This window comes from Anser cygnoides, chromosome 4 (assembly GCF_040182565.1).
Source record: "Anser cygnoides isolate HZ-2024a breed goose chromosome 4, Taihu_goose_T2T_genome, whole genome shotgun sequence".
Lineage (NCBI taxonomy): Eukaryota > Metazoa > Chordata > Aves > Anseriformes > Anatidae > Anser > Anser cygnoides.
In genome coordinates, this window is record NC_089876.1 from 48,262,243 (window position 1) to 48,284,888 (window position 22,646).

The window sequence follows — 22,646 nt, forward strand, 5'->3', positions numbered from 1 at the left end:
AGGTGCGTTTGGGATTTGATTTGCTATCAGCTGTCATGCTAAAAACTGATAGTTTGTTCATTTATATTGAAGGAATACAGTTCTCTTGTCCTTGTTTTTGAAACCTTTTTTGGCTGAAGAACGAAGGATTTTTTTTTTTGTTTTTTGTTCAATTTGTAGTTGACCATTATTGCAGTATATCATTTGCGAATCATAAACGATGAGTACATTGCTAATAGACTTCCCCAGATGTAAAGAAACTAATCCTTTATTAAGGAACAACAGCAAACTTGACCTATGAGATGAAATTAATGTTGAAGTTCTCAGATAAAAAGATCTGTGACGCAAATCTGCTTTCCTGATCACGCTGTGGAACCTTGGCTTCAACATACAGTTATCCGAAGCTTATCAAAGCATACTTACAGCAATAAAAACTTAATTGTAATTTCTTACACTTAATCAGTAGTGGGTCAAGAACCAAAGCTTCAGTCACCATGCTCCCAGCTGATCAGATTATGCCTTGTTATGGTTAATTGCAATTACTTTTCTAAATCACGCAAGCCATTTAGGGGAAGAGAACTGCATGTGGGTTGTTCATTGGTATCTTGTTGATTTTTCTTCAGGTGTTTTCCAGTGGCAGGGACCACTTGCATCCAGAAAAATAATGGTTAATATCATGTAGTCTAGGAGCCTTCTTCCATGTCATGCTCCTCACAAACTCTCTGCTGACAGAGGGAAAGCTGTCATGCTACTTTATTCAGGAGATCATTAAAGAGGATCCATATGTACAGTTTCAGTTGAGAGGATGACTTCAAGTCAGTTTTGAAAGGATAACTACAATTTGGTTTCAATAGCTCATATTCTAACTAATGCTAATTATACCTAACAGGTGTCATAGCACGGCATCCCCTCTACTATCCATACCTAAAGAAAACTTTAACTGCTCAAGCCTTGGAGAACTACTTCCAACACCTTTTAGAGCGAGAAAAACCCGAAGAAGAACTAGTAACAAGGTGAGTAGCTAGCTGCGCAGTTCAGTTGTAAAATAGATACATGATGGTATCAGAAATTATTTTAAAGTATATTAACTTAAGTTTTGTAAACCTGTGTATATTTAACATTTTTTAAAGTGTGTCTTCCTTTATATTTTTTGAATAACAACCTGAGGGGTAGTCATGGGAAAATAAAATGAATGTATGAATTCGGTTCCGTCTTGAAGCTGGACAAAGGGAGTAAATCAGTTCAGTGAAGGCATTTCACAGAATTGCGGACTGGTTAAGAGGTAAAAAACCTCTGGAGGTTGTCTGGTCCAAACACCCTGCTCAAGGAGGGACACGCAGAGCAGGTTGCCCAGGACCATGCCCAGACAGATTTTGACAATCTCCAAGGAAGAGACTCCACAGTGTTCTGTCACCTGCACAGTACAGAAGTGCTTCCTGGATGGAACGTATTCTCTTCTATTTTGTGTGTGTTGCCACTCGTCCTGGCACTGGGCACCATTGAAAAGAGCCTGGCTCCATCCTCATTGCATCTTCTCTTCAGGTACCCTTCAGGTACACATTGACAAGATTGATGAGCCTCCTTTTCCCCCAGGCTGAACGGTTTTAACTCTCTCAGCCTCTCCTCATGGGAGAGATGCTCCAGTCCCTTAATCATCTTGGTATGACTCTGCTGGACTCTTTCCAGTATGCCTAGAGATCTTTTTGTAGTGAGGGGTCCCAGAACTGGACAGTACTGCAGATGTATTCTCACCAGTGCTCAGTAGAGGGGAAGGATTACTTCCCTTGACCTGCTGGCAATGCTTGACCTAATACAGCCAAGAATATAGTTAGCTTCCTTAGCATCGAGGGCACATTTCAGTTCTCAGAATTAGTGTTAGTGTTAGGGTTATATTTTTGTTCTGTTCCTATACAAAATGTATCTACCAAACAGAAATCACTTACACTATCCTTTTGAGAAATGTATTTTTCAAATGTTTCTGAACCATTTGGAGACTGCAGGAGCCTTAGTAAAGGAAGCTTCCCAAGCTTCGGAGACACTGCAGACCTGGGAATTTGAAATCTCTAAAATACCATCTGAAAAATATGCATGCAACCAGTGTAGACTGGAGCCCCAGCTTACCTGATCTTCCATCAAAAACATGCCTTATTCTATCACTGTCTCTGCAAAACAATTTAAGAAATTCATTTACTTTAGGGAAAATACTCCTTTAAGTATCTTGCTATCACCTGCTTTTTTGCCACATACACCAAACCAGAATTTTAAGCAAAAAACACAGCTAATTTCTTAAAGTATGAAAGAGAATGCATCCTAGTCCTCTGCCAGTAGACAGCATACATAACATTTTTGTTTTAATGCTACCAAGGGATGATGCTCAGATCTTTCCTGGGGCCTGGCAAGTGAAACATACTGTTCTTGTAGAATGAGGTAGTAGTGCTCATCCGTATATGTCCAGCAAAGCAGTCAACAGGTTTTAAACTTCAGTGTCTCATTAAAAACCAACAAGAACTTCGATATTGCAACAAACTTCAGTCTTCTAAAACCTGTTTTGATATAAAGTCAATTATTCTGCAACAATGGACATTCTGCCAAAATCATGTATTTCTGTGGGTGCTGGGAAACTATTGTCTTTTTGCTTATTCAGAGAGCTTGAGTCAGAAGGGTGCATCTCAAAGCTCAGAATGTGGAACTATTTTAACTCTTGCTTTGTGAGTTGTGCTGTTCTTTCTCTTGATAAGCAGATCAATGCAGATCTCGCCGCTGTTTCATAAGTGCTAACAAATCTATGAATCTAATGAATTCTAATATCAAGAAAGAATTGAATTTCCTCTGAAATGAGTGGAGAAAGGGGAAAAAAAGTCAGGCCTCCTAATTATACATATAGAAATTGATTCATTATGGTTCCTTAATGCTGTTTATGTTCATAAATAAAAGTTGAAATATGCTTTGTCTGGGTAAAGCCAATTAATTTTGATTAATTAGATTATCTGTTCCTGGTTTTGGCTTCCTTTAATGATGTGATAATGGAGCTCTGTGAGTGAATTGAAAAACTACTTGGGGTGGGGAGGAGAATAGATTCTTCTGTGAAAAAGTTTAGAATTATAATGATTATGCTCACGTGCTTCAGACTCTGTAGATGCTTTTGAATTATTTATTTTTAGTTTTTACTGTAATAAAAAGGGCTATCCTATTCTTTCATTTGCCTTCATTTCAAATGTGAGTGGTATAAAAATGTATTATTTTTGATGTTAAAAACATACCAACCACAGTTCTGCCTCAGTATAGAGCAGAGATTGTTAGCCAGTTGCCTTTCATTCTTTTTCCTTAAGGCTATTTAAGTAGATATACCAAACCAGAGTAAAAGAGGGGATTATTTTTGATAGAGATCACTGAAAACTTGGAAGCTTCCAAGTTTTCAGGTAACAAGGTAACAAAAGATAATCATTCAGGGATAAAGACAAGTCTATGCAATTGCCTTCCCCCTCAACCCATGGAGAGTAACTGTTGAGATGTACAACAGTTAATCAGGGTTTTTCTGGTGCATAGCAGTGATGTGCAAGCTCAACATGAAAACTTAGACTAATCTAAGTGAAGCTAAGGAACGGAGAGTTGTATGCAGACAGAAATTGGCTCTAAGTTTAGAAAAGGATGTCAGTCTTGAATTCTGTATATGCACATACAAGTCTTCTGACAGGTACTGCCTTTAAAAATAACATCAATGCTACAGTAAGGTGCAGGGCATCCACAAGATCATGTGAAAGACTTTTTTCATGCATGTGAAAGACTTTTCTTTAGGCATTTTGCCCTCTCTCTAAGACTAGGTTATATGTGTGGTGTTGCATATACGAGTCTTTATAAATGGAGAGGTGGTCATTCTAAAGAAGTACTAGAGAGTGAATATGATTGGAAAAGGCAGAGTTCAATAGATAAAACTTGACTAGCTTATTATATATCATTTGCCATATTGATAACTTTCATCTCTTAACAGCACTAGAATTATAGACAGTATCACAGACTTCTAGGTTGGAAGAGACCTCAAGATCATCGAGTCCAACCTCCGACCTAACACTAAGTACTCCACTAAACCATATCGCTAAGCTCTACATCTAAACGTCTTTTAAAGACCTCCAGGGGTGGTGACTCCACCACCTCCCTGGGCAGCCCGTTCCAATGCTTAATAACCCTTTCGGTAAAGAAGTCCTTCCTAACATCCAACCTAAAACTCCCCTGTCGCAACTTTCGCCCATTCCCCCTCGTCCTGTCACCAGGCACGTAGGAGAACAGACCAACCCCCACCTCTTTACAGCCTCCTTTAAGGTAACTGTAGAGAGCGATAAGGTTGCCCCAAGCCTCCTCTTCTCCAGGCTGAACAAGCCCAGCTCCCTCAGCCGCTCCTCGTAAGACTTGTTCTCCAGACCCCTCACCAGCTTGGTCGCCCTTCTCTGGATTCGCTCGAGCACCTCCATGTCCTTCCTGTAGCGAGGGGCCCAAAACTGAACACAGTACTCGAGGTGCGGCCTCACCAGAGCCGAGTACAGGGGCACAATCACTTCCCTAGACCTGCTGGCCACACTGCTTCTTATGCAGGCCAGGATGCTGTTGGCCTTCTTGGCCACCTGGGCACACTGCTGGCTCATATTCAGCCGACTATCAACCAATACTCCCAGGTCCCTCTCGGCCAGGCAGCTTTCCAGCCACTCATCTCCCAGCCTGTAGCTCTGCTTGGGGTTGTTGCGCCCCAGGTGCAGGACCCGGCACTTGGCCTTGTTGAACTTCATACAGTTGACCTCAGCCCATCGCTCCAGCCTATCCAGATCCTCCTGCAGAGCCTTCCTGCCCTCGAGCAGATCGACACATGCACTTAGCTTGGTGTCATCTGCAAACTTACTGAGGGTGCACTGGACGCCCTCATCCAGATCATCGATAAAGATATTGAAGAGGACCGGCCCCAGTACCGAGCCCTGGGGGACACCACTAGTGACCGGCCTCCAACCAGATTTGACTCCATTCACCACAACTCTCTGGAACTGGCTATCCAGCCAGTTTCTAACCCAGCGAAGCGTACGCCAGTCCAAGCCCCGAGCAGCCAGTTTCTTGAGGAGAATGTTGTGGGGAACTGTGTCAAAAGCCTTACTGAGGTCAAGGTAAACTACATCCACAGCCTTTCCCTCATCCACCAAGCGCGTCACTTGGTCATAGAAGGAGATCAGGTTCGTCAAGCAGGACCTGCCTTTCATAAACCCATGCTGACTGGGCCTGATCGCCTGCTAGCCCTGCAAGTGCCGCGTGATGACCCTCAAGATAATCTGCTCCATGAGCTTTCCTGGCACTGAGGTCAAACTGACAGGCCTATAGTTCCCCGGGTCTGCCCTGCGGCCCTTCTTATAGATGGGCGTCACATTGGCTAGCTGCCAGTCAACTGGGACCTCCCCCGATAGCCAGGACTGCCGATAAATGATGGAAAGCGGCTCGGCCAGCTCCTCCGCCAGTTCTTTCAGTACCCTCGGGTGCATCCCATCCGGCCCCATCGACTTGCGCACATCCAAGCTCCGTAGCAGGTCGCCAACCATTTCCTCATGGATAGCGAAGGCCACATCCTGCTCCCCATCCCCTTCCACCAGCTCAAGGCACTGGGTATCCAGAGAACAACCGGTATTGCCGCTAAAGACTGAGGCAAAGGCGGCATTAAGCACCTCAGCCTTTTCCTCATCCTTAGTAACTAGGTTTCCCCTCGCATCCAGTAAAGGATGGAGATTCTCCTTAGTCCTCCGTTTCACGTTGATATATTTGTAAAAGGATTTTTTGTTGTCTTTAACGGCAGTAGCCAGGTTGAGCTCCAGATGAGCTTTGGCCTTTCTAATTTTCTCCCTGCACAGCCTCGCTACATCCTTGTAGTCCTCCTCAGTGGCCTGCCCTTTTTTCCAAAGATTATAAACCCTCTTTTTTCTGCTAAGCACAAGCCGCAACTCTCTGTTGAGCCAGGCCGGTCTTCCTCCACGCCGGCTCGTCGTTGGGCACGTGGGGACGGACCGCTCCTGTGCCATCACGATTTCCTTCTTGAGGAGCGCCCAGCCTTCCTGGACTCCTCTGCCCTTCAGAACCGCCTCCCAAGGGACTCGGCCAACCAGCGTCCTGAGCAGCTCAAAGTCAGCCCTCCGGAAGTCCAATACAGCAGTTTTACTGGTCCCCTTCCTGGCCTTGCCAAGAATAGAGAACTCTACCATTTCGTGGTCACTCTGCCCAAGACAGTTTCCGACCACCACATCTCCCACCAGTCCTTCTCTGTTTGTGAAGAGAAGGTCTAGCGGGGCACCACCCCTGGTAGGTTCACTGACCAGCTGCGTCAGGAAGCTATCTCCCACGCTCTCCAGAAACCTCCTAGACTGCTTTCTCTGTGCCGTGTTGTGTTTCCAGGATATGTCTGGGAAGTTGAAGTCCCCCACGAGGACAAGCGCCGACGATTTTGCAACTTCTGTCAGTTGCCTATAAAACTCCTCATCCGTCTCCTCATCCTGGTTCGGCGGTCTATAACAGACCCCGACCAGGAAGCTAGCCTTGCCGGCCTTCCCGCGGATCCTAACCCACAGGGATTCAACCTTATCATTCCCAGCCTGGAGTTCCACAACATCAAAAGATTCTCTAATGTAGAGAGCCACGCCACCACCCCCTCTGTGCTGCCTGTCCCTCCTGAAGAGCCGATAGCCAGGCATTGCAGCACTCCAGTCGTGGGAGCGGTCCCACCACGTCTCCGTGATGGCAACCAAGTCGTAGCCTGCCTGCTACAGCTTTCATCCTCAGTTCTGCAGTTATATATTTCCATTATATAGGATTGTATCTCTATTAAAACTTCTCGCAGATATACAGTTCTTTTTGAGGATTTTTGAAGAAACAGAATAAGAAACTTTTCATTTCTGGTCTCAGGTCAGTAGTTTAAGAAGGATTGCCCATTTATCGTGGGAGAACTTGCTGGTTTTGTCTTCTCTCTCTAAAGTATGGTTATCTTCTCTATCTTTTGAGAACATTCCAGTGCTCAGAAAAACAATATGACAGCTGATTCCTTTTTATGGGATATTTTTACTAGGAGCTGAAAAACAAAACTACTTTTTTGTGGGTACGGATGCTTTTAAATTAATTGATTTTTTTGTATGCGTATTTGTTATATGGGGGGAAAAAAACCTCATGTAGCTCTCTACAGTATATTTCATGTGCAAACATCTTTTTTATGTATTCAGCTTCTGCTTTTCTCTTACAGGAAGAATGATGTCTTTTTATCAATATAAATGCAATAAACAATTTTTATAACATAATTTCTGTGTATTTTTAACAGGAAATTTACAGGGAAACATAACTTCTTTGAATAAGTATGGACAGCACTTTAAGGGAAGTAGTTAAGCAGTCCCCCCCCATTGAGCATAAGCATAGGAGTTTAGCTACAACAGTGAACTTTCATTATATTATTGGTTTCTGTCACAGCCTTATTCTTTGAAAAGTTTGTTTTCTGTGCTTTTAAAAAGCAGCTCTTAAACATTATGTAATTGTGCAATTCAATCAAAAGCTTTTCTTTTAGATCTCACTCAGTTTAACTTAAATTGTTTAATGATGTTGGGTAAATGCATGGCAACGTGATTGGTGTACTGTTGCTGCTTAAGACTATTATGATGGTTGTTTCTTTGTAGGTTTTTCAGAGTAAAATTTACAGTCTAGTGTTTTGGTAGACCTCTAGTTCTCATAGCATATCGTCATTTGTAATTTGCATAGGGTTTTTTAATTGAAAAATTTGCAAGGTTATCTGATCTGGTGGTTGATTATATTATTAAATTTAATCAGTTCCATAGATGACTTATTGTTGAAATTGCTTTATTTTTCATATTCCTGTTGTCTGGTAGAGCACTGTTGGATTAAAAATATAAAATAATTTTAAAAAATAAAATCCTGCTTTCCCAGTGAATATGCCTTTTAAGCATGATAATGTTGCCTGGCAACCAGATTTAAAGGCAGATTAACAGAATGAGAGCAGCAAATTTCTTGCTAATAACAGCTAATAATGTTAATAATAAAGAAGAATGAAAGAGTAGAATGAATAATGACAAATCATTTCCTGGGAGTTGGGTGCAGACATACTGATTGGTGCTTGCAAGAGCATAACGAGAATGAAGTGTTTGCCAGGCTGTTCAACAGAATCATAGGTTGACCACATTTGCTTCCACGAAAGGTTTAGGTCATCTCCCAAGGACACAAGGGCATGCTGAGCAGTGAGTATCACCAACAGCTGTAATTTTCACAGTGCTAAAAAGGGATTGGAGAAAAACCTCAGAATGACAGAATCAGCTGTACAATAGTACTTCAAGAAATTACATCTCTTTTGGAGGACAGATTTTGAAGAATCTGTTGCAAACGGAGGAAGATCAGATAGATGACTAAAGAAATACAGGCAGCGTTGGAGGAAATATGATTTAAACCGTAGCAGTCAAAACATTCAGAGCCATAGTAAGAGTTGGACAAGGTCTTTTTCAGTTACTCATATCTTGCCGATGTTCTGATGAAATCTTTTACTAAGGGGGAAAAAAGGAAAGCCATCAAGTCCTTAGATAAATAAAATATTGCAGGAAAGCAAAAACCAAGAAGCACTGGAAGAGTACAGGGAAGAAGACAAAACACTGAAAAACTATGAAGGTATAGGAAAATGGAAATACGATATAGACCTATTTATGGAATTTGAAATAGCTTTGTTAGGAAACCACAAAGCCATTTGACAAACTTGTACAAAAGTTTCTGAATTGGAGCTGCACTAGCCAAACGCAAGGATGGAAAAATGCTTACAGAGGCAGGCAGTGGAACAGAAAAATGGTCTGTCACACTAAAATAAGATAATATTATCTTAACAAAGCACATGGCTCCAGTAGAGTGTTGAAGTGTAGCTTTACTTGTTATTTGTTATAAAATCCTCTATGATTAGTTGTAAGAGTTTGAGTTAGTGACTCATGGTTATTTCTCAGTAATGGAGAGCATGACTTCCAAATCAGCGGGCAGACGTCAGCAAAAGTGAGTTCTGGGAACAACATGATTGTATTTTTTAGTATAGGAAGTAGGAAATATTAAAAATACTTCTGTCTATTTTGTTAACTCACACTGGATTTGAACCTCTTGCCTATGGAGCTTTCTGTATGGAGGAGGAGGAGGGATCCTCTTTTAAACCTGTTAAATACAGTTGATTTGGGGTAAGGGTGAGGAACAAGAAGTCAGGGAAAGCCATGGGTTAACCATCAGTTAACTTTTAGACTTGAGTCATCAGTGAGGATGCTACCATGAGCATCCAAATTTTTGCATGTTATCTTTTGCTTCGTGTGCCGTTCAGGTTTTTTTTGTGTGTGTGTTTTCCTCCAAAATCTCCCGGAGAGAAAAGAGAAAAAAAAAGTAAACTTTATTTTACAGGTACGAGTTGCCAGGAATCCATGGATTAAATTTTGTTCTGAAGAATTCCCTTGGTGGTGGTGGCATAGCATCCCTGAGAAGTGACCCACAGGCATGTATTGATTTAATGCACTTATCTTTTGTGACTAGGTATCCCACAGTCTCTTCCAGCTTTATGAGCTGGAACAGTAAGCTCTTGTTTTTGACTCTTTAGTTCCTATTCATTTCCTATTAGTATACATTATCTACTTCATTGTTTTAAGGTTTTAAAACAGCATAGTGAAGTAGAGAGATGATTTAGAATATCTGGTGAAAAAGATATGTACAAGATAACCGATCTGAAGATTCTATTAATAGTTTGTCCTTACCTGTGGTTTTAGATGTACCAGGTAAATAAGCTTTTTTAAAGGCTGTTTTGGAGAATATCAACTTACTGCACAGTTGTGATAATGTTTTTCCTAGTACACACAGGAACTGTGTACTGACTCCTCTAGCTTAAACCATGACTAATATAGTTAAATTATTATTAATATAAATCTGAAAGAGAAAAATACATGCATAGGAGATCTTTTGTGTTGACCACATTATGCGAATATAAAATTATTTTTTTGTAAATGTAAATTTTGAATATTAAATATTTGAAACATCTAAACCTGATGATGAGATCTCTTAACATGGCAGTCCTATAGCTACAGTAAAGCGCAGTTCTACCACCACAGGCTGAGAAATGCTCAAGTGTACAAATAATCTCAGGGTAGTCAATAGGTTTGTTCACAAAGTGAGGTGATGCTAGGTATGAATTGCATAGCAGAGTTGAATAATAATCAATAAATTGATTTTAGCAGTAGGTAACAAATTGAAGGAACTATTCAATCTTAAGGATTAAATGCTGGAAGACTTAACTGTGTAGTATTTCTTGTTTGCCTCACTTGTGAATTTATGTAATTAAATGAAAAGGTAAATGTAGCATATGGAAAAAGTATAATTTGAGTGAATATATAATTCAAGTCTCGATTAAAAACTCACCCAAAATCTCTATAAAGGTATGTAGAGGTAAATACACATTAAACATGTAAAACATGCTGAATTCTTACACTGATGAAAGGACTCTTACACTGATATGAAAAAAAAAATCCCATATTAAACTGTTTTGATTTACAGAGGTTATATATTTAAATAGAATGATGAAGTGTTGGTTGTTTTTTTTCTTACAGGGCAAAGCACTTGGGCAGATGCTGCTGGATTTCCAGATTAAAAATGTTCCTGATTTAAAATCACTGATAGAATAACAGGTGTTTGATACATATATTTTTAACACTGAGTAGTATACAAAATGTTATAAAGAAGAACTGGCTTCTTAAGTCAGACTTATAAAAGCCACAGAGGGGAAATCAGTGACAGTTCTCTCTGAGGCTTAGCTTAAATGGCACAGATTAGCAACTCTTTTGAGTAATAGCAGACTAATAGCTTTGTCTGTGACTGATAACATTTCCTGTCTAGATAATACATTGGATGAAGAATTAATTTATTTCCTGTAAAATAGAATTAAACAAATTGCAACATTTAATTATGAGACAAGATAATCTTTGTTCCATGATGAAAATTGCCTCCTGTTCCGTTCATCTCTTTTCCTTCTCTAAATCTTTATTTAAAAACTAAATGGACCAATATAGTTGAACTCCTGTCAACTGTATTTGACCTGCGCATAGAGCGAAGTTAGGTAACCTGATGTGCGTCACTAAGAAGTTAGCACTGGAGAACAGCTTTCCCTATAGAATCACAGAACCACTAAGGTTGGAAAAGACCTCCAAGATCACCTGGTCCAACTGTCCCCCTACCACCGATATCACCCACTAAACCATGTCCCTAAGCACAAGGGCAGTATAGGGCAGTAAAGAAATGTAATCGTTACCATTTCATAGTGACCGATAGTAAATACTGACCTTTGCTGGTGATTCACTGAACTGCCAGCACTTTGTCCAATTAATGAGATTACTTTACTGTAATTTCCAACATCTTACTAATGAATCCATCAGTTAAAAAGCACTAACCAGTAACAAATTGCGATTCTTGGCAAGGGAATCAATTGGAAAATGCAGACAGGAGAATGGTGTGAGCTACGCTATCTGCTCACTCTCTCTTGTGATGAGGCAGTCCTAGCAGGGAGAAGGGGGGACCAGGCAGTGCAGGTGTGCCTTGTTTTCTTTCAGGCCTGCTAAGTGTTCATTTTGCGTACCAGAGTCCTGTCTGGATTAAGTCTATTTGGCTGTCATTTGCATTGGCTTTCCCACAGAATGGTCCGCAAGCCTTCCACAGAAACGTTTGTCTCCTGCTGTGAAGGAATGAAGTGCACTCTTGTTTCTGTTCTGACTGACAGTTACCACCTCTGCATTTCCTTTTTTGCATCCAGCCTTCTCCCTAGCAGCAAAATATTACTACCATGTTCAAACTAGGATACTCCTAGACTGTTTCACTTACATAAGCAGAAACTCTTAAGATTCTTGTCATGCTGCCTATGACAATATCAGGATGCACATTCTCTCCCAATAGCTGTGTGTATTTCCTCCACAGAAGCCATATGAATATTACTCTGTATGTTCAGACATATTTTATTCAGAAGTTAATCTTCCCCTTTATTTTGGGGAGACTGTATTACTTGTTTAGTGCTGACAATGAGGTGTTACTAATAATATGGAAAAAATATGAAAAGTATTTTGTAAACCAAAACTCTCTTCAACTTTACTAAATCTCAGTCTGTGCTATTATTATTAATTTCCTTGCCTTTTGATTTTAATGAGGACTGCACAAGGAATTGTTCCCACTTTTTTCTGTGGTTTTGTTCATTAGACTTGAAGGTATAAGTGAAAGCTTTATCCATCTAAACATGTTACTCTCTTAGCCACTTGTAAGTTCTACCTGTGTATTCAGCATGGTTCAGTCTATTTGTCACGAAATGAGTCAGTTGCAGAAAAGTATCCAACTTTATAATTTTAAAGGGAAAAGGCTGTGCTGTTTTTATCATGTTTACATTCATTGTTCATTCAGAAAACTTGTTAATAATTTGGAAGCCTGTTAGTTTAGCAAAACATACAAAGGTATTGAGAGGAAATTAAAAAAAAAAAGTGATAGACCTCAATAGCAAACCTACAAGGATAAAAAGGCTACAATAAATATATGTAGTTTACTGTATATGCTGCTTACGTGACTCTGTAAATGTGTATGCAACTGTTTTAGAATTAAAGTATACATTTATAAGTATTAATTTGTTCAAGTCATTTAAGTTGTTTCTTCTCCTGGAAGACAGTGCTACTTAGTTCAGAGGTTCTTAATGTTCTGTTTGGGGGTTGTTTCACTTACTTGCAATTTCATGCTTTGCCTTGTTGGTTCCCTTCTTCCTTCAGATTTTCTCTCTTCTGTCCCTGGTCTTTGTTAAATACAAAAACTGAAAAGAGCAATATGATGTTGTAGAGGGTTGGTCATTTACAGCTCTACAATAGAGTCTGTAAATTGTTTAAAAGAACTGTACGGTGTTCAAGTGGATTGGATATGGGAATACAAAGGGGTTTTTTATCTGTGGAATTGCCCTTTTGGATGCTGTGAAACCATCCTTCACAAACATGTTTTCTGTCCATTATTTCTTTCAGTGCACCAGCTTAAATCAAGTGGCATTGCCTTTCAGATACTTTTCTTGCAGAACATATCCTCCAGAAATCCCTATCCAAAGTTTTTATCCTCCTTAGTATGTTCTGAATTCATGATCCTGTACTTGTTCCAGCAATCCCAGCTGACCTGAAAGCTTGTTAAAGCTGCATTTGCTTGTTAATCTACAGTAGAAGCTGAGCAATTGAAAACAAAGTTTGATTAAAACAAATTGTACTGGAAGGTGAGCGTGCATGCAGCCAGCATTGGCTTAACTTCAATCAGTTAACAAATGCATTTCGCTTGCTTGTTAAACCAGGGCTGTTCCTCTTATAAGCAAGTACTTACCCTTCCAATTGCCTTTCTTTCCTGCTTTTTCCCTGTTATGTTACCTGTGAGGGCAGGATGGAAATAATGACTACAATTCTAAAAACAAGGATCCTTCTGATGTACTAAGTTTTTAGTGTAATGGAAGCTGGCTCACACCTCTTACCTGGGAATTTGTTGTGCTGCTGCTCAAATGCAATACAAAACAAAGGCAGCATTTTTTTCAACTCCCAAATCTTCATTACTGTCTCTTATGTAAATCTCAAGAATAAATCATGGGGTCTATCATGAAATTGTTCTGTAGCAGCTAACAATCCAAACAAGTACTTTGTTTGCTGTGTTATATTTAACACTTCAAATGATTTTGCCAGCTTTGGGGCAATTTAATCTGTCTATTGAAGGTACAAAAGTTACAGCACAAAAGCGATCCAAGAGGATGGGAAAGAAGTCAGCCACTGGAGTCCCAGTTTGAGACAAAAAGTATGTTTTCAATTTAGCCATCTCCAATGAAACGATTCTTACACTAAAATATGTTGCTTTTTTTTTTTTTAACCTTTGAGCAGAGTAAAAAAATAATGGTAAGTATACATTTAAATTTTGTTTTGCATGGTGGCCATTTGAAAGAGGTGTTGCAACCCTTGGAATTTGACTACAGAAAATGGCGTGTAGGTTTTCCTTTCAATATTCTGAATGGTTTAATTCAGAAATGAGTTCGTTATTGTATTAAGCGTAATTCAGAAATGAGTTTGTACTAAGTGTTTTGCATGCTCAGACAGTTTCAAGGTAGTGATGAAGCATTATTGGGATGGCGTTCGCTTGCTGCCACTGTGTGTGTGTTTAGCTGGAGGAGTGAAGCTGTTTCACAGATCTGTCGGCTGTGTGGTGCCTTTAGTGCTCATTGCATGGGGGTTTCTGAACCTGAAGGTGAGCAGTTTGGGGGGCAGAGAGAGACAAAGCTCATTAGTGCTTTGGGTATGAGGAAATTATCACTGAAGAAATGTCACATGTATCACCTTATTTCTTTGAAACCCTCCCATGCAGTAAGACTTCAAGTCTCCTCCTCATTGTGATTCCTCTTCTTCGGTTTCATCCTGGCTTCCTCTCTGGATTTACTTGAAATGGACCCTGGTGATTTTGGGGATTAAAGCTCACTAATGTTAAGAAAGCAAACAAAGGATGCCTCCAAGTAAAAGATCCAGTTAGGAAATAGCTGTTTCTGTCAGGGAGTTCAGCTGAATTCCTCTCCCTTCTGTTGTGTAGGACAGGCTTTTAATTTCTTCTTTTTCTCCAAAACCTTAAAAATGAACTGAAATGCAAAGAAAAAACTGTGCCTGTTTTTATTTACTTGGAGGCATGAGCAAAAGCCTCAGACCTTCCAAATATGTTTAAATATCTGGATTTTAAAAGATTTTAAGTAGCTGTGTGGCTGGTGGCTAATCCACAGGGTTCCTACCACCACCATGAACCACATCTACAAGGTATTTCCTCCTTTGTGAGTGGTGTGGGATGCAGTAGGGGGCTTGAAAGAGAGCTAAGCCTCTGTTGCATAAAAATTTGGCTGAGACTCTCCAGAGGAAATCCCAAATGCCTGATCCCATTGATTACAGGCCAGAGCCGCAGCACTTTTTACCAGTGGCTAAACAAGGTTACTGTGGACCTCTTGTTGCAGCTGAACCAAGCAGAGAATAACCTTGTGTTTCCCAGGAAGCTGCTCTTTCTGCTGGGAGCAAGAGGCAAGGGGGAGGGTGATACCAGTGCTCTCGTTTCCTGTTGATGAGCAGCGGGGTAACCCACACCCATGACATATTTTCTTTACTGGGGAGTGGTGGAAAAATCGCCCTGGGTCAATGATAAGCCACATCGTTCTTGTCCCCAGGATCCTCCCTGGGCCTTGGCTCAGGTGGTAGGAGGCTCTCACCTGCTGGGTCCTGCCTGTCCCCTCTGCCTTTTATTTGTGCTGGGGCTGTTTCCTAGGGAAAAGGGAAGGGATGTTGAAACTTTTTTTTTTTTTTTTTTTTTGCTGGAGTGATCAAAGGAGTCCTACTGCTCGAAGGCCTTACAGGCAGTGTCTTGGCCTTAAGCCACAGTGAAAGTGGATCACAGAAAGCGAGTGGGGAGCAAAAAGCAAATTGCTGTGTGAAATGGGTTTGTCTCCGGTGAGGTGGGATGGTATTAGACAGCAGTGTTGCTCCTGGTTCAATGATATTACACGGGGCACTGCAGCAGCCACAGCCAACCTGCTGGAAGGCAGCGGGATGGGGAAAGCCGCACCTTCAGCCCCAGCGGGTTGTCGGGGCCAGGGGGGCTGTGGCCGCAGAGAGCGGCTCCTCTGCGGGTTTCTTGCCAGGATTTACCCCTCAGATCCACGGAGGCTGCTTCCCCGGGGCCACCCGCCGCCCTGCGGCCTGGCGGGGCGGTCTCTCCCCGCTCGCCTCTCTCCGCTCGCCGCTGGCCCGGTGGGCTGGTCCCGGTGGCCGCCCCGCCCCGCCCGGCAGCCTAGAAAAGCGGGGCCGGGTGGCGGGGCCCTCTCGGCGGCGCCGAGGTGTCCCGCGGCCGGCCGGCCATGAAGAAGGCGGTGCCGCAGGCGGCTGCGCTGCTGCTGGAGAAGCTGCTGCTCCTCGCACACCTCCGGCCGCTGCCCGCCGCCGACACCGACCGGGGGGAGCCGCCGCCGCCGGCACCGCCGCCGCCGCCGGCCGCCGGGTGCTTGCAGCGGGGCGACCTGCTGGAGGTGCCGCGCACCCTCTTCGTCCACTTCGGCATCTACCTGGGCGAGAACCGCGTGGCTCACCTGATGCCCGACATCCTGCCCGCCCTCACCGACGACCGGCGGCAGATCCAGCGGGTGGTGACCAACAAGCGCCTCATCCTGGGCGTCGTCACCAAGACGGCCAGCATCCGCGTGGACACGGTGGAGGACTTCGCCTACGGCGGCAGCATCCTGGTCAACCACATGGACCGGCTCTTCAAGGACCGCCTGCTGGGCAGCGAGGAGGCCGCCCGCCGCGCCGAGAAGCTGGTGGGAGCCACGGCCTACAGCCTGCTCTGGAACAACTGCGAGCACTTCGTCACCTACTGCCGCTACGGCGCCCCGGTCAGCCTGCAGACCGACAAGGTAGGGGGGCGACAGGGAACCGGGGGGCGTAGCGGGGAGAAGCCCGTCTGGTGTTGCCTCCTGCCCCTCTAACCCTGCCGCCCTGCGTTTGTCTGCGTGCTTTTTTGCAGTTCTGCGAGACCGTGAAGATGATCATCCGCGACCAGAGGAGCGTGCTCGCCTCAGTGCTGGTGGGCTTGGCGGCGGTGGTCTGCCTGGGCCTGGCGCCCTCTACCACGCTGCCCACCATCCTCATTACCTTCTTGCTGTGGATGGCAGGCTGACAGCCTTCCCGAGGGCCCGCGCACGGTGCCTGTATATAGGATGTACACTACTGTATTTATAAAAGCACAAATTACTCACTGGCGTTGTGTAACGTTTCTTAACCTCGTGTGCTGTTTTCCAGGACCGCTGTGTCTGGCATACAGCACGCAAGGCATAGCTTACTGTGTAAGCCGAGTAATAGATTTCCTGAAAATCTCAGTTGGTACATTCTCATGCACCCTTAAAATCACTAAAAAGTAGGGGTGTGATGCAATTCTGCTCCTTGCCTGTAGCCATAATTGATTCTGCTGATATCCTTCATGTACTTTAATTTCTTAGCTGCATACCTGGGTGCCTCAGCTATTGATAAAATGGACAATGCAGTGCCACAAAGCGATGGATGTTGAGAACAAACTACTTGCCTCTTACTTGCCTTTGACAGATATGCTTAATATTCAAAAGTTACTGTCTTTTTTAAAATATCCTTTAGGGGAGGTACAAATAGATAAACTGCCTCTCTCTGATACCAAAAGCACCCCTCGCCTGGGTGCTCTGTGCTGCAGTAGTGCATCTGGCTGCGGTCCTCTGAGTTCCCTTCTAGGAAGTGCTCACAAATCTCTCATTTGTATTGATTGCATAAACACTTGCTACGTATCGAACAACTTTCAAGGAAAGCCTGCAATACCTCAGCATTCTGCTGCTGGGAGTGGTTGGTATGGCTACAGAGGGGTTCTCAGTGGTACGGGAGGAAAACAGTTTGCTTTTTGAAAGCTAGTGTCATATAAATATCAGAGATTTCCAGTCTTCCAGGGCATGTGTCTGGGAGGAGGAGGAAAACAAATATGAATGCCCATCTAGTTCCTACTTTCCCATAGCAATTGGAACTACATGGGTGCTGTAAAGCATCAGGCGTTGGTGCAGTTCCTGTGGTCACTGTATTGTTTTGGATATTGCCTTAAAACACGATGCCTCTTTGTGAAAGAAGGCATATTTTTATACTTGTCTGTTGCAAGTAAGTTGTAAGCCAGCAGTCGGTGCTAAAAATCTCCAGTGTTTATGCCTTTTTATCAAGAATGTGTAAAGCTGGATTTGAAATCAAGTTCATCTAATTGTTTCAGTGCTAAAAAAAATACTGTTTTGTTGTCATTTTTCTTCAGCAATGTCTTAATGTATGCAGAGAAATTGTTCAGCTCCTGGAATGGCTTGCTATACATGCGATTACACATTCATGCACTATGCTCACCTTCTTTTCTAGTCAAAGGCAAATACTACGGTGTCTTCAGCAAGGACTCAAGCTCAGATTCACTTCTTTCTCAGCCGTGTTCAGTATCCTGATCAGCTCTGCTACCAAAATTGCCACTTTTTCCCATTTTTACAGTAAGACTCTGTTTAGCTATATTATAACCCCCCTTCTCCCTCCCCTAGACCTACAGCTGTTTGAAGATTGGGTTCTTGAACTGAGAGTCTCCTTGGCCGCTCTCTAATCGTCTTTCTTCTTCTGGCTCCTCTGCTATAACCGACAAAGAATGTAAAGACCGGGGTGAAATTCCAGTCTCATAGGAAACAACAGCATTATTGCTGCAGTCATCAACTGAGAGGGGATTTCAGCCTAGCTTTCAGGACACGATCAGTCTGCAGCCCAGCTCCAAAGCAGTTGGATATCAATTACTGTTGGGTCCTTGTAAACAGCTTCTGTTCTGCTTTCAAAGATTGTAATGCTCCACATAACCATGGCTGGTAACCTTTTTAAAGTTGAGGTGTTTTTTTTTTTTTTTTAAATCTACATGAATTGCTTTTTCATAATGTATGCATTAGTAATATTTACGTTAAATTCCAAGGTGTTTTTTTTACTTGCTGTGCATAAGGTATGAACTGTAGTCACTACTGTAATTATATAAATAGAATTTATTCATTTGAAAATGTCTAATGGTCTCTTGATATGGCGTATAATGCTGTAGAATTTCTCTTACATATCCCAGAAGGGCAGTGAACAGTCCATTAACATGCAGTTACACGGTGTCTGATTACAGGTGGGCTTTTATTTTCCCCTTTATTTAGCTGGGATTTATAAGAATTCCAATAATTCTTATGATTCACTTATACAATAAACAGCGGGGTCATGACCAGTAACCAGATTGTAAGTGGGATTGTTGGAAGGCAGAGAAATATTCCTGCTCTAGGAACAGTTTTGCTGATGGTGTTGAGCAGGAAGCATTCGGATTAATCTTCGGGACTAAACTGGGATTTTCATAGGGGTCTCTACAAAAGAAATGAAGCCAGCTCCTTGTGGACTTACAGAAGCATTAGTAGAGAACTTTCCTTCAAAGCAAAAAGTTTTAAGAAGCTTATGAAATACTATGAAATAGTCTAGGCTATCCTGCTGGGTCTATTCATCAGAGACCAGTAATAGCATGGGCAAAGGCATAGAAGTTCAGCTGCGTGGTAAGGAGCTTTTCCTATCAATAGTAATTCTAGAAGAGATCTGGAAATTTTGTGAAAGTCAGGCATAAGTCAAATCAGTCATAGTCTGAGGGGAAAAACGACTAGCAGGCATGAATTCTCATGTTCAGCTCAGCGGGTGGTGTATGTGCTCTGAAATATTTTGGTAAATGTCAATGTCAACTTTTTTCTGTAATTACTTGAGTAAAAATAAGCACTTGCCCTAGGTGGAGCATTGCATTTCAGGCTTGAGCTCAAGCTATCATGCCATTGAAATGAAGGAGCTACTTATAAAAGAAAACCACGGAAAACTGTGGAGCAGCTCCGCTGCTTAAAATTGTGTGCATTTAAGAGCAGCATTGTTCATTGGTGACTGTAAGTGGTGGTGATGGGAAGTGTAAATCTGGAGCTGCAGGTCTTCTAGTGGTGGGGCTGTTTTGAAAAGTTGTGTGGTTAAGCCTGGATGTGTAACGGGGGAGTGTAACCATCACCCCAGTGCCACTGGGAAATGCAAGACATGGAGTGAAAAGGATAGATGTTTCACTTCGGGCTTTCCAAAGAAAACAAAAATAAAATGGGCATTCATAAGGCTCGAAATGTTTTTACAAAACGTGTGTTTAAAAGAAAAAAACAAAGTTGCTAAATGGAGAAAGCCATTAGAACACTGAGCTTTCTGTTTGTGTTTATTTTAGCTCAGAGCGTAAATGATTACTCATTTTGTGGGTGAGCACAGCAGTCATCTGCTGCTTGATTTCACCTTTGGGTCCTCCTGTGCTGAAGGAGAGTGCTACATCGAAATACCATTGAGGCTTTTAATAAAAACAAAATCATAGCAATACTTGCTGGGGGGGAGGGAATTAAACCTGTGTGACTTGACATCATCCAGACAGGTTTTAGAAAGCAAGCTGCATCTACAAGAAACATTAGAGCTGTGATCTCTACGTATTTATTGCATGTTCTCACATTAAATAAAGTGTCTCACACCACTGAAATATCCAGAACTGTGTTAGACGGTCATTAGCTAGCATCTCCTTTTACCATTGAAATTGAAAAGCTCTCAGGTGACACTCAAAGCCATTTGTGATGTGGGCTTTGTAATTGCTCAGGACTGATCTCGCTAAGCACTTAATTGCCGAGAACAGGCTTCCTGCTCTGAAGGGAAGATGCTATGGCTGGCTCTTTGCTGGAGTGCATTGCACTTTCTGGTAAGCGTTACAGAAAGCTTTCAGGATACTGCACTATAAAATAAACCATCTCCTCTACCGTAGGAATATATCACAAAGTATTTGAGGGCTGTTTTTTGGTATATTTTCTTAAAACTCAATTCTTGTCTGTGTATCATGCCATAGCTTCACTTCTGAAGTCAAGGGAACGCTTAGGGTACGGTCCTGAGTGCACAGAGGGTGAAGGGGAGGAAGTGGGGCAATCTTTAGGATACTTAAATCACAGTTACACTGACTGCAGCACAGCAGCTCTGTCTGGGACAGAACTGGCGGTTTTACACTTATAGCAGCTTCTGTCTCACAGGTTAGAAATCTTTTTGTGAGGTGCTTTGTAGATTGTTTGTTTGTTTGTTTGTTTCCCCATTTATTAGAGTACTTTATCAAGCCCTGTGCCCATGTTTTACTTGCTACCTCTTCTTTATAGCATATCTGTGAACTGGAAAAGAATCACTGTCTGCTCTGCGATAGTGTGATTTTGATCAAATCAGCTGCCCAGTCCCCTACAACTGCATCACATTCAGACTGGGCACCCAGCTTTAGGTGTTAAGGCAGTGAAAGTGGGGGTAGTAGGTAATGTAGGTTTTCTTTTACTTGCAAAGTCAGGGCATATTAAGCATGCTGGAGGACCAGTCAGTGAGGGCTGTGTGTGCCTGTGAAGACTGAGACGCTGCTTGGTTAGGCATGATGGGCACAATGTGTCTGCTCTCCTGTCCCCAGCTGGAGCTTAGGGGGCCTGAAATGGGGTTGTGTTAGGGCTGAGACTAAGGAAAGGCAAATTAAGCTGTTTAAATCGAGAATTGCACCATAAATGCCACAGGCTGTAATCTAAACTGCTCAATAAAATGGGCTAGAGTCCATCTTTTGACACAGTGGTGGCTCGCTGTGACTCATGCCTATATAGCAACACCCTCACCAGCACAGCGTGGCTGCGCCTCTCACAGCTCTTGGAAGCTCTCCCCCGGCCTGTGCTGTCCCAAGGCGAGCTCCAAGAGAGCACTACTTACTGTGGGCTGCATCTGGGATCATGCAAACAGCCAAGTAGTATGAACGACCACCACACGAATAGACAAACCTGTTCTATGACCTCCTTTCATTGATTAACCTTGCCAGAATTTTAAAGTAGACCTGGCTTTGCCCATTTGTTACCAAAAACCTTGAATTCCTTCATGGAGCAGCATTTGATTGGAAATAGCATTACAATTTTCTTAGGTGTGCAAAAATGTGATGTCTACAGCATTTCTGGGGACATGGGAAGCCTGGTCCTAGGACCTTCTCAGTCTGCCTCCAGGAGAATCACCAAACTTTGGATAAAACTGTGAGGTGGCTACCCTTCACCTTTCCTAATTTTATCTTATGATTAGGACAGCTGATGATTGAAGTACTTTTATCAGGTTGGGCAGCACCTGTGGCTCCGAGTTTGAAGGACAAAATGGCTCCCTGATCCCTCAGAGTTGGAGCGGGTTCTGTTGCGGCTCTGTGTGTTTGGCACCCCCAAGAGGGCTGTTGGTCCTCATGGTCCGTGGGCCCCAGTGAGGTTCTGAGTGGGAACCAGGTACCTAGGCTTAGTCAGGAAGTAGAAATGCTAAGTTTGGGATGTTTTCCTACTTTGACACAATGTGAGCTTTCACGTAGAAATAAGGAAGAGCTATCAGGTTAGATCACAGGTTTGCTGCTTTGGTGTAGCAGGACTTTTTGGTAAAGTGTTCAGATACCTGCTGTAACTAACTATTGCCTTTAGTTTTTTTTCTCTTGCTCATTTTATTTTTTAAATTCTTTCCTATGTCTGTAACTGAGACAACAATCATCTTCCTGTCTTCTTGCCAGCTGCAAGACTTGGTTAATATTTCCATAAGGTTGTGAGTTTCTTGCATTGGACATACCAAACAAATGAAATACCTGGGTCCTTACCAGAAGGCAACCTTGTTGCTTGTGAAACCTGAGTTTTCTGTGAGGCTAAGGAGATATACTACTTTATATAATTAAGAATACCAGCAAATTAAAGGTTATGCTCTACTAAACTTGTCAAGCTACAATATTCTGTACAAAGCTAATGTTCTGCATAGTCTTATGCCAGACTCAGACTTGCACCTGTGTTCTTGCAGTTTTGTTGAGAATACCTGCACACTTCCACGTAGCACTACACAGAAGCACAGGGAAGAGTGGGTCTATTACTGCCACATAGTAGGAAAGAAATTAGTAATTAATTCTACTCGAAAATGGAGAGATGTGTGCGTAAAGGTAACGAGAGGTCTCCCACACCCCTGGTTGAA

At 42.5% G+C, this 22,646-nt stretch overlaps 2 protein-coding genes across 2 annotated transcripts in view; both read left to right on the forward strand.

The window, feature by feature from the left end:
• The window catches only part of LOC106032270 (uncharacterized), a 61,932-nt gene extending 49,284 nt beyond the window's left edge, over positions 1-12,648 (forward strand). Inside the window, exons 18-20 of the mRNA XM_048071822.2 lie at positions 869-992; positions 9,412-9,502; positions 10,605-12,648. Of these exons, the coding sequence (XP_047927779.2) occupies positions 869-992; positions 9,412-9,502; positions 10,605-10,679 (290 nt within the window). The 3' untranslated portion in view covers positions 10,680-12,648. The remainder of the gene's footprint in view (positions 1-868; positions 993-9,411; positions 9,503-10,604) is intronic.
• Positions 12,649-15,814: 3,166 nt separating this feature from the next.
• LRAT (lecithin retinol acyltransferase) lies at positions 15,815-18,634 on the forward strand. Its single transcript, XM_048071823.2, has 2 exons — positions 15,815-16,471; positions 16,582-18,634. The coding sequence occupies exons 1-2, from the start codon at positions 15,920-15,922 to the stop codon at positions 16,732-16,734; spliced, it is 705 nt and encodes a 234-aa protein (XP_047927780.2). The 5' UTR covers positions 15,815-15,919; the 3' UTR covers positions 16,735-18,634.
• The last annotated feature ends 4,012 nt before the right edge of the window (positions 18,635-22,646 follow it).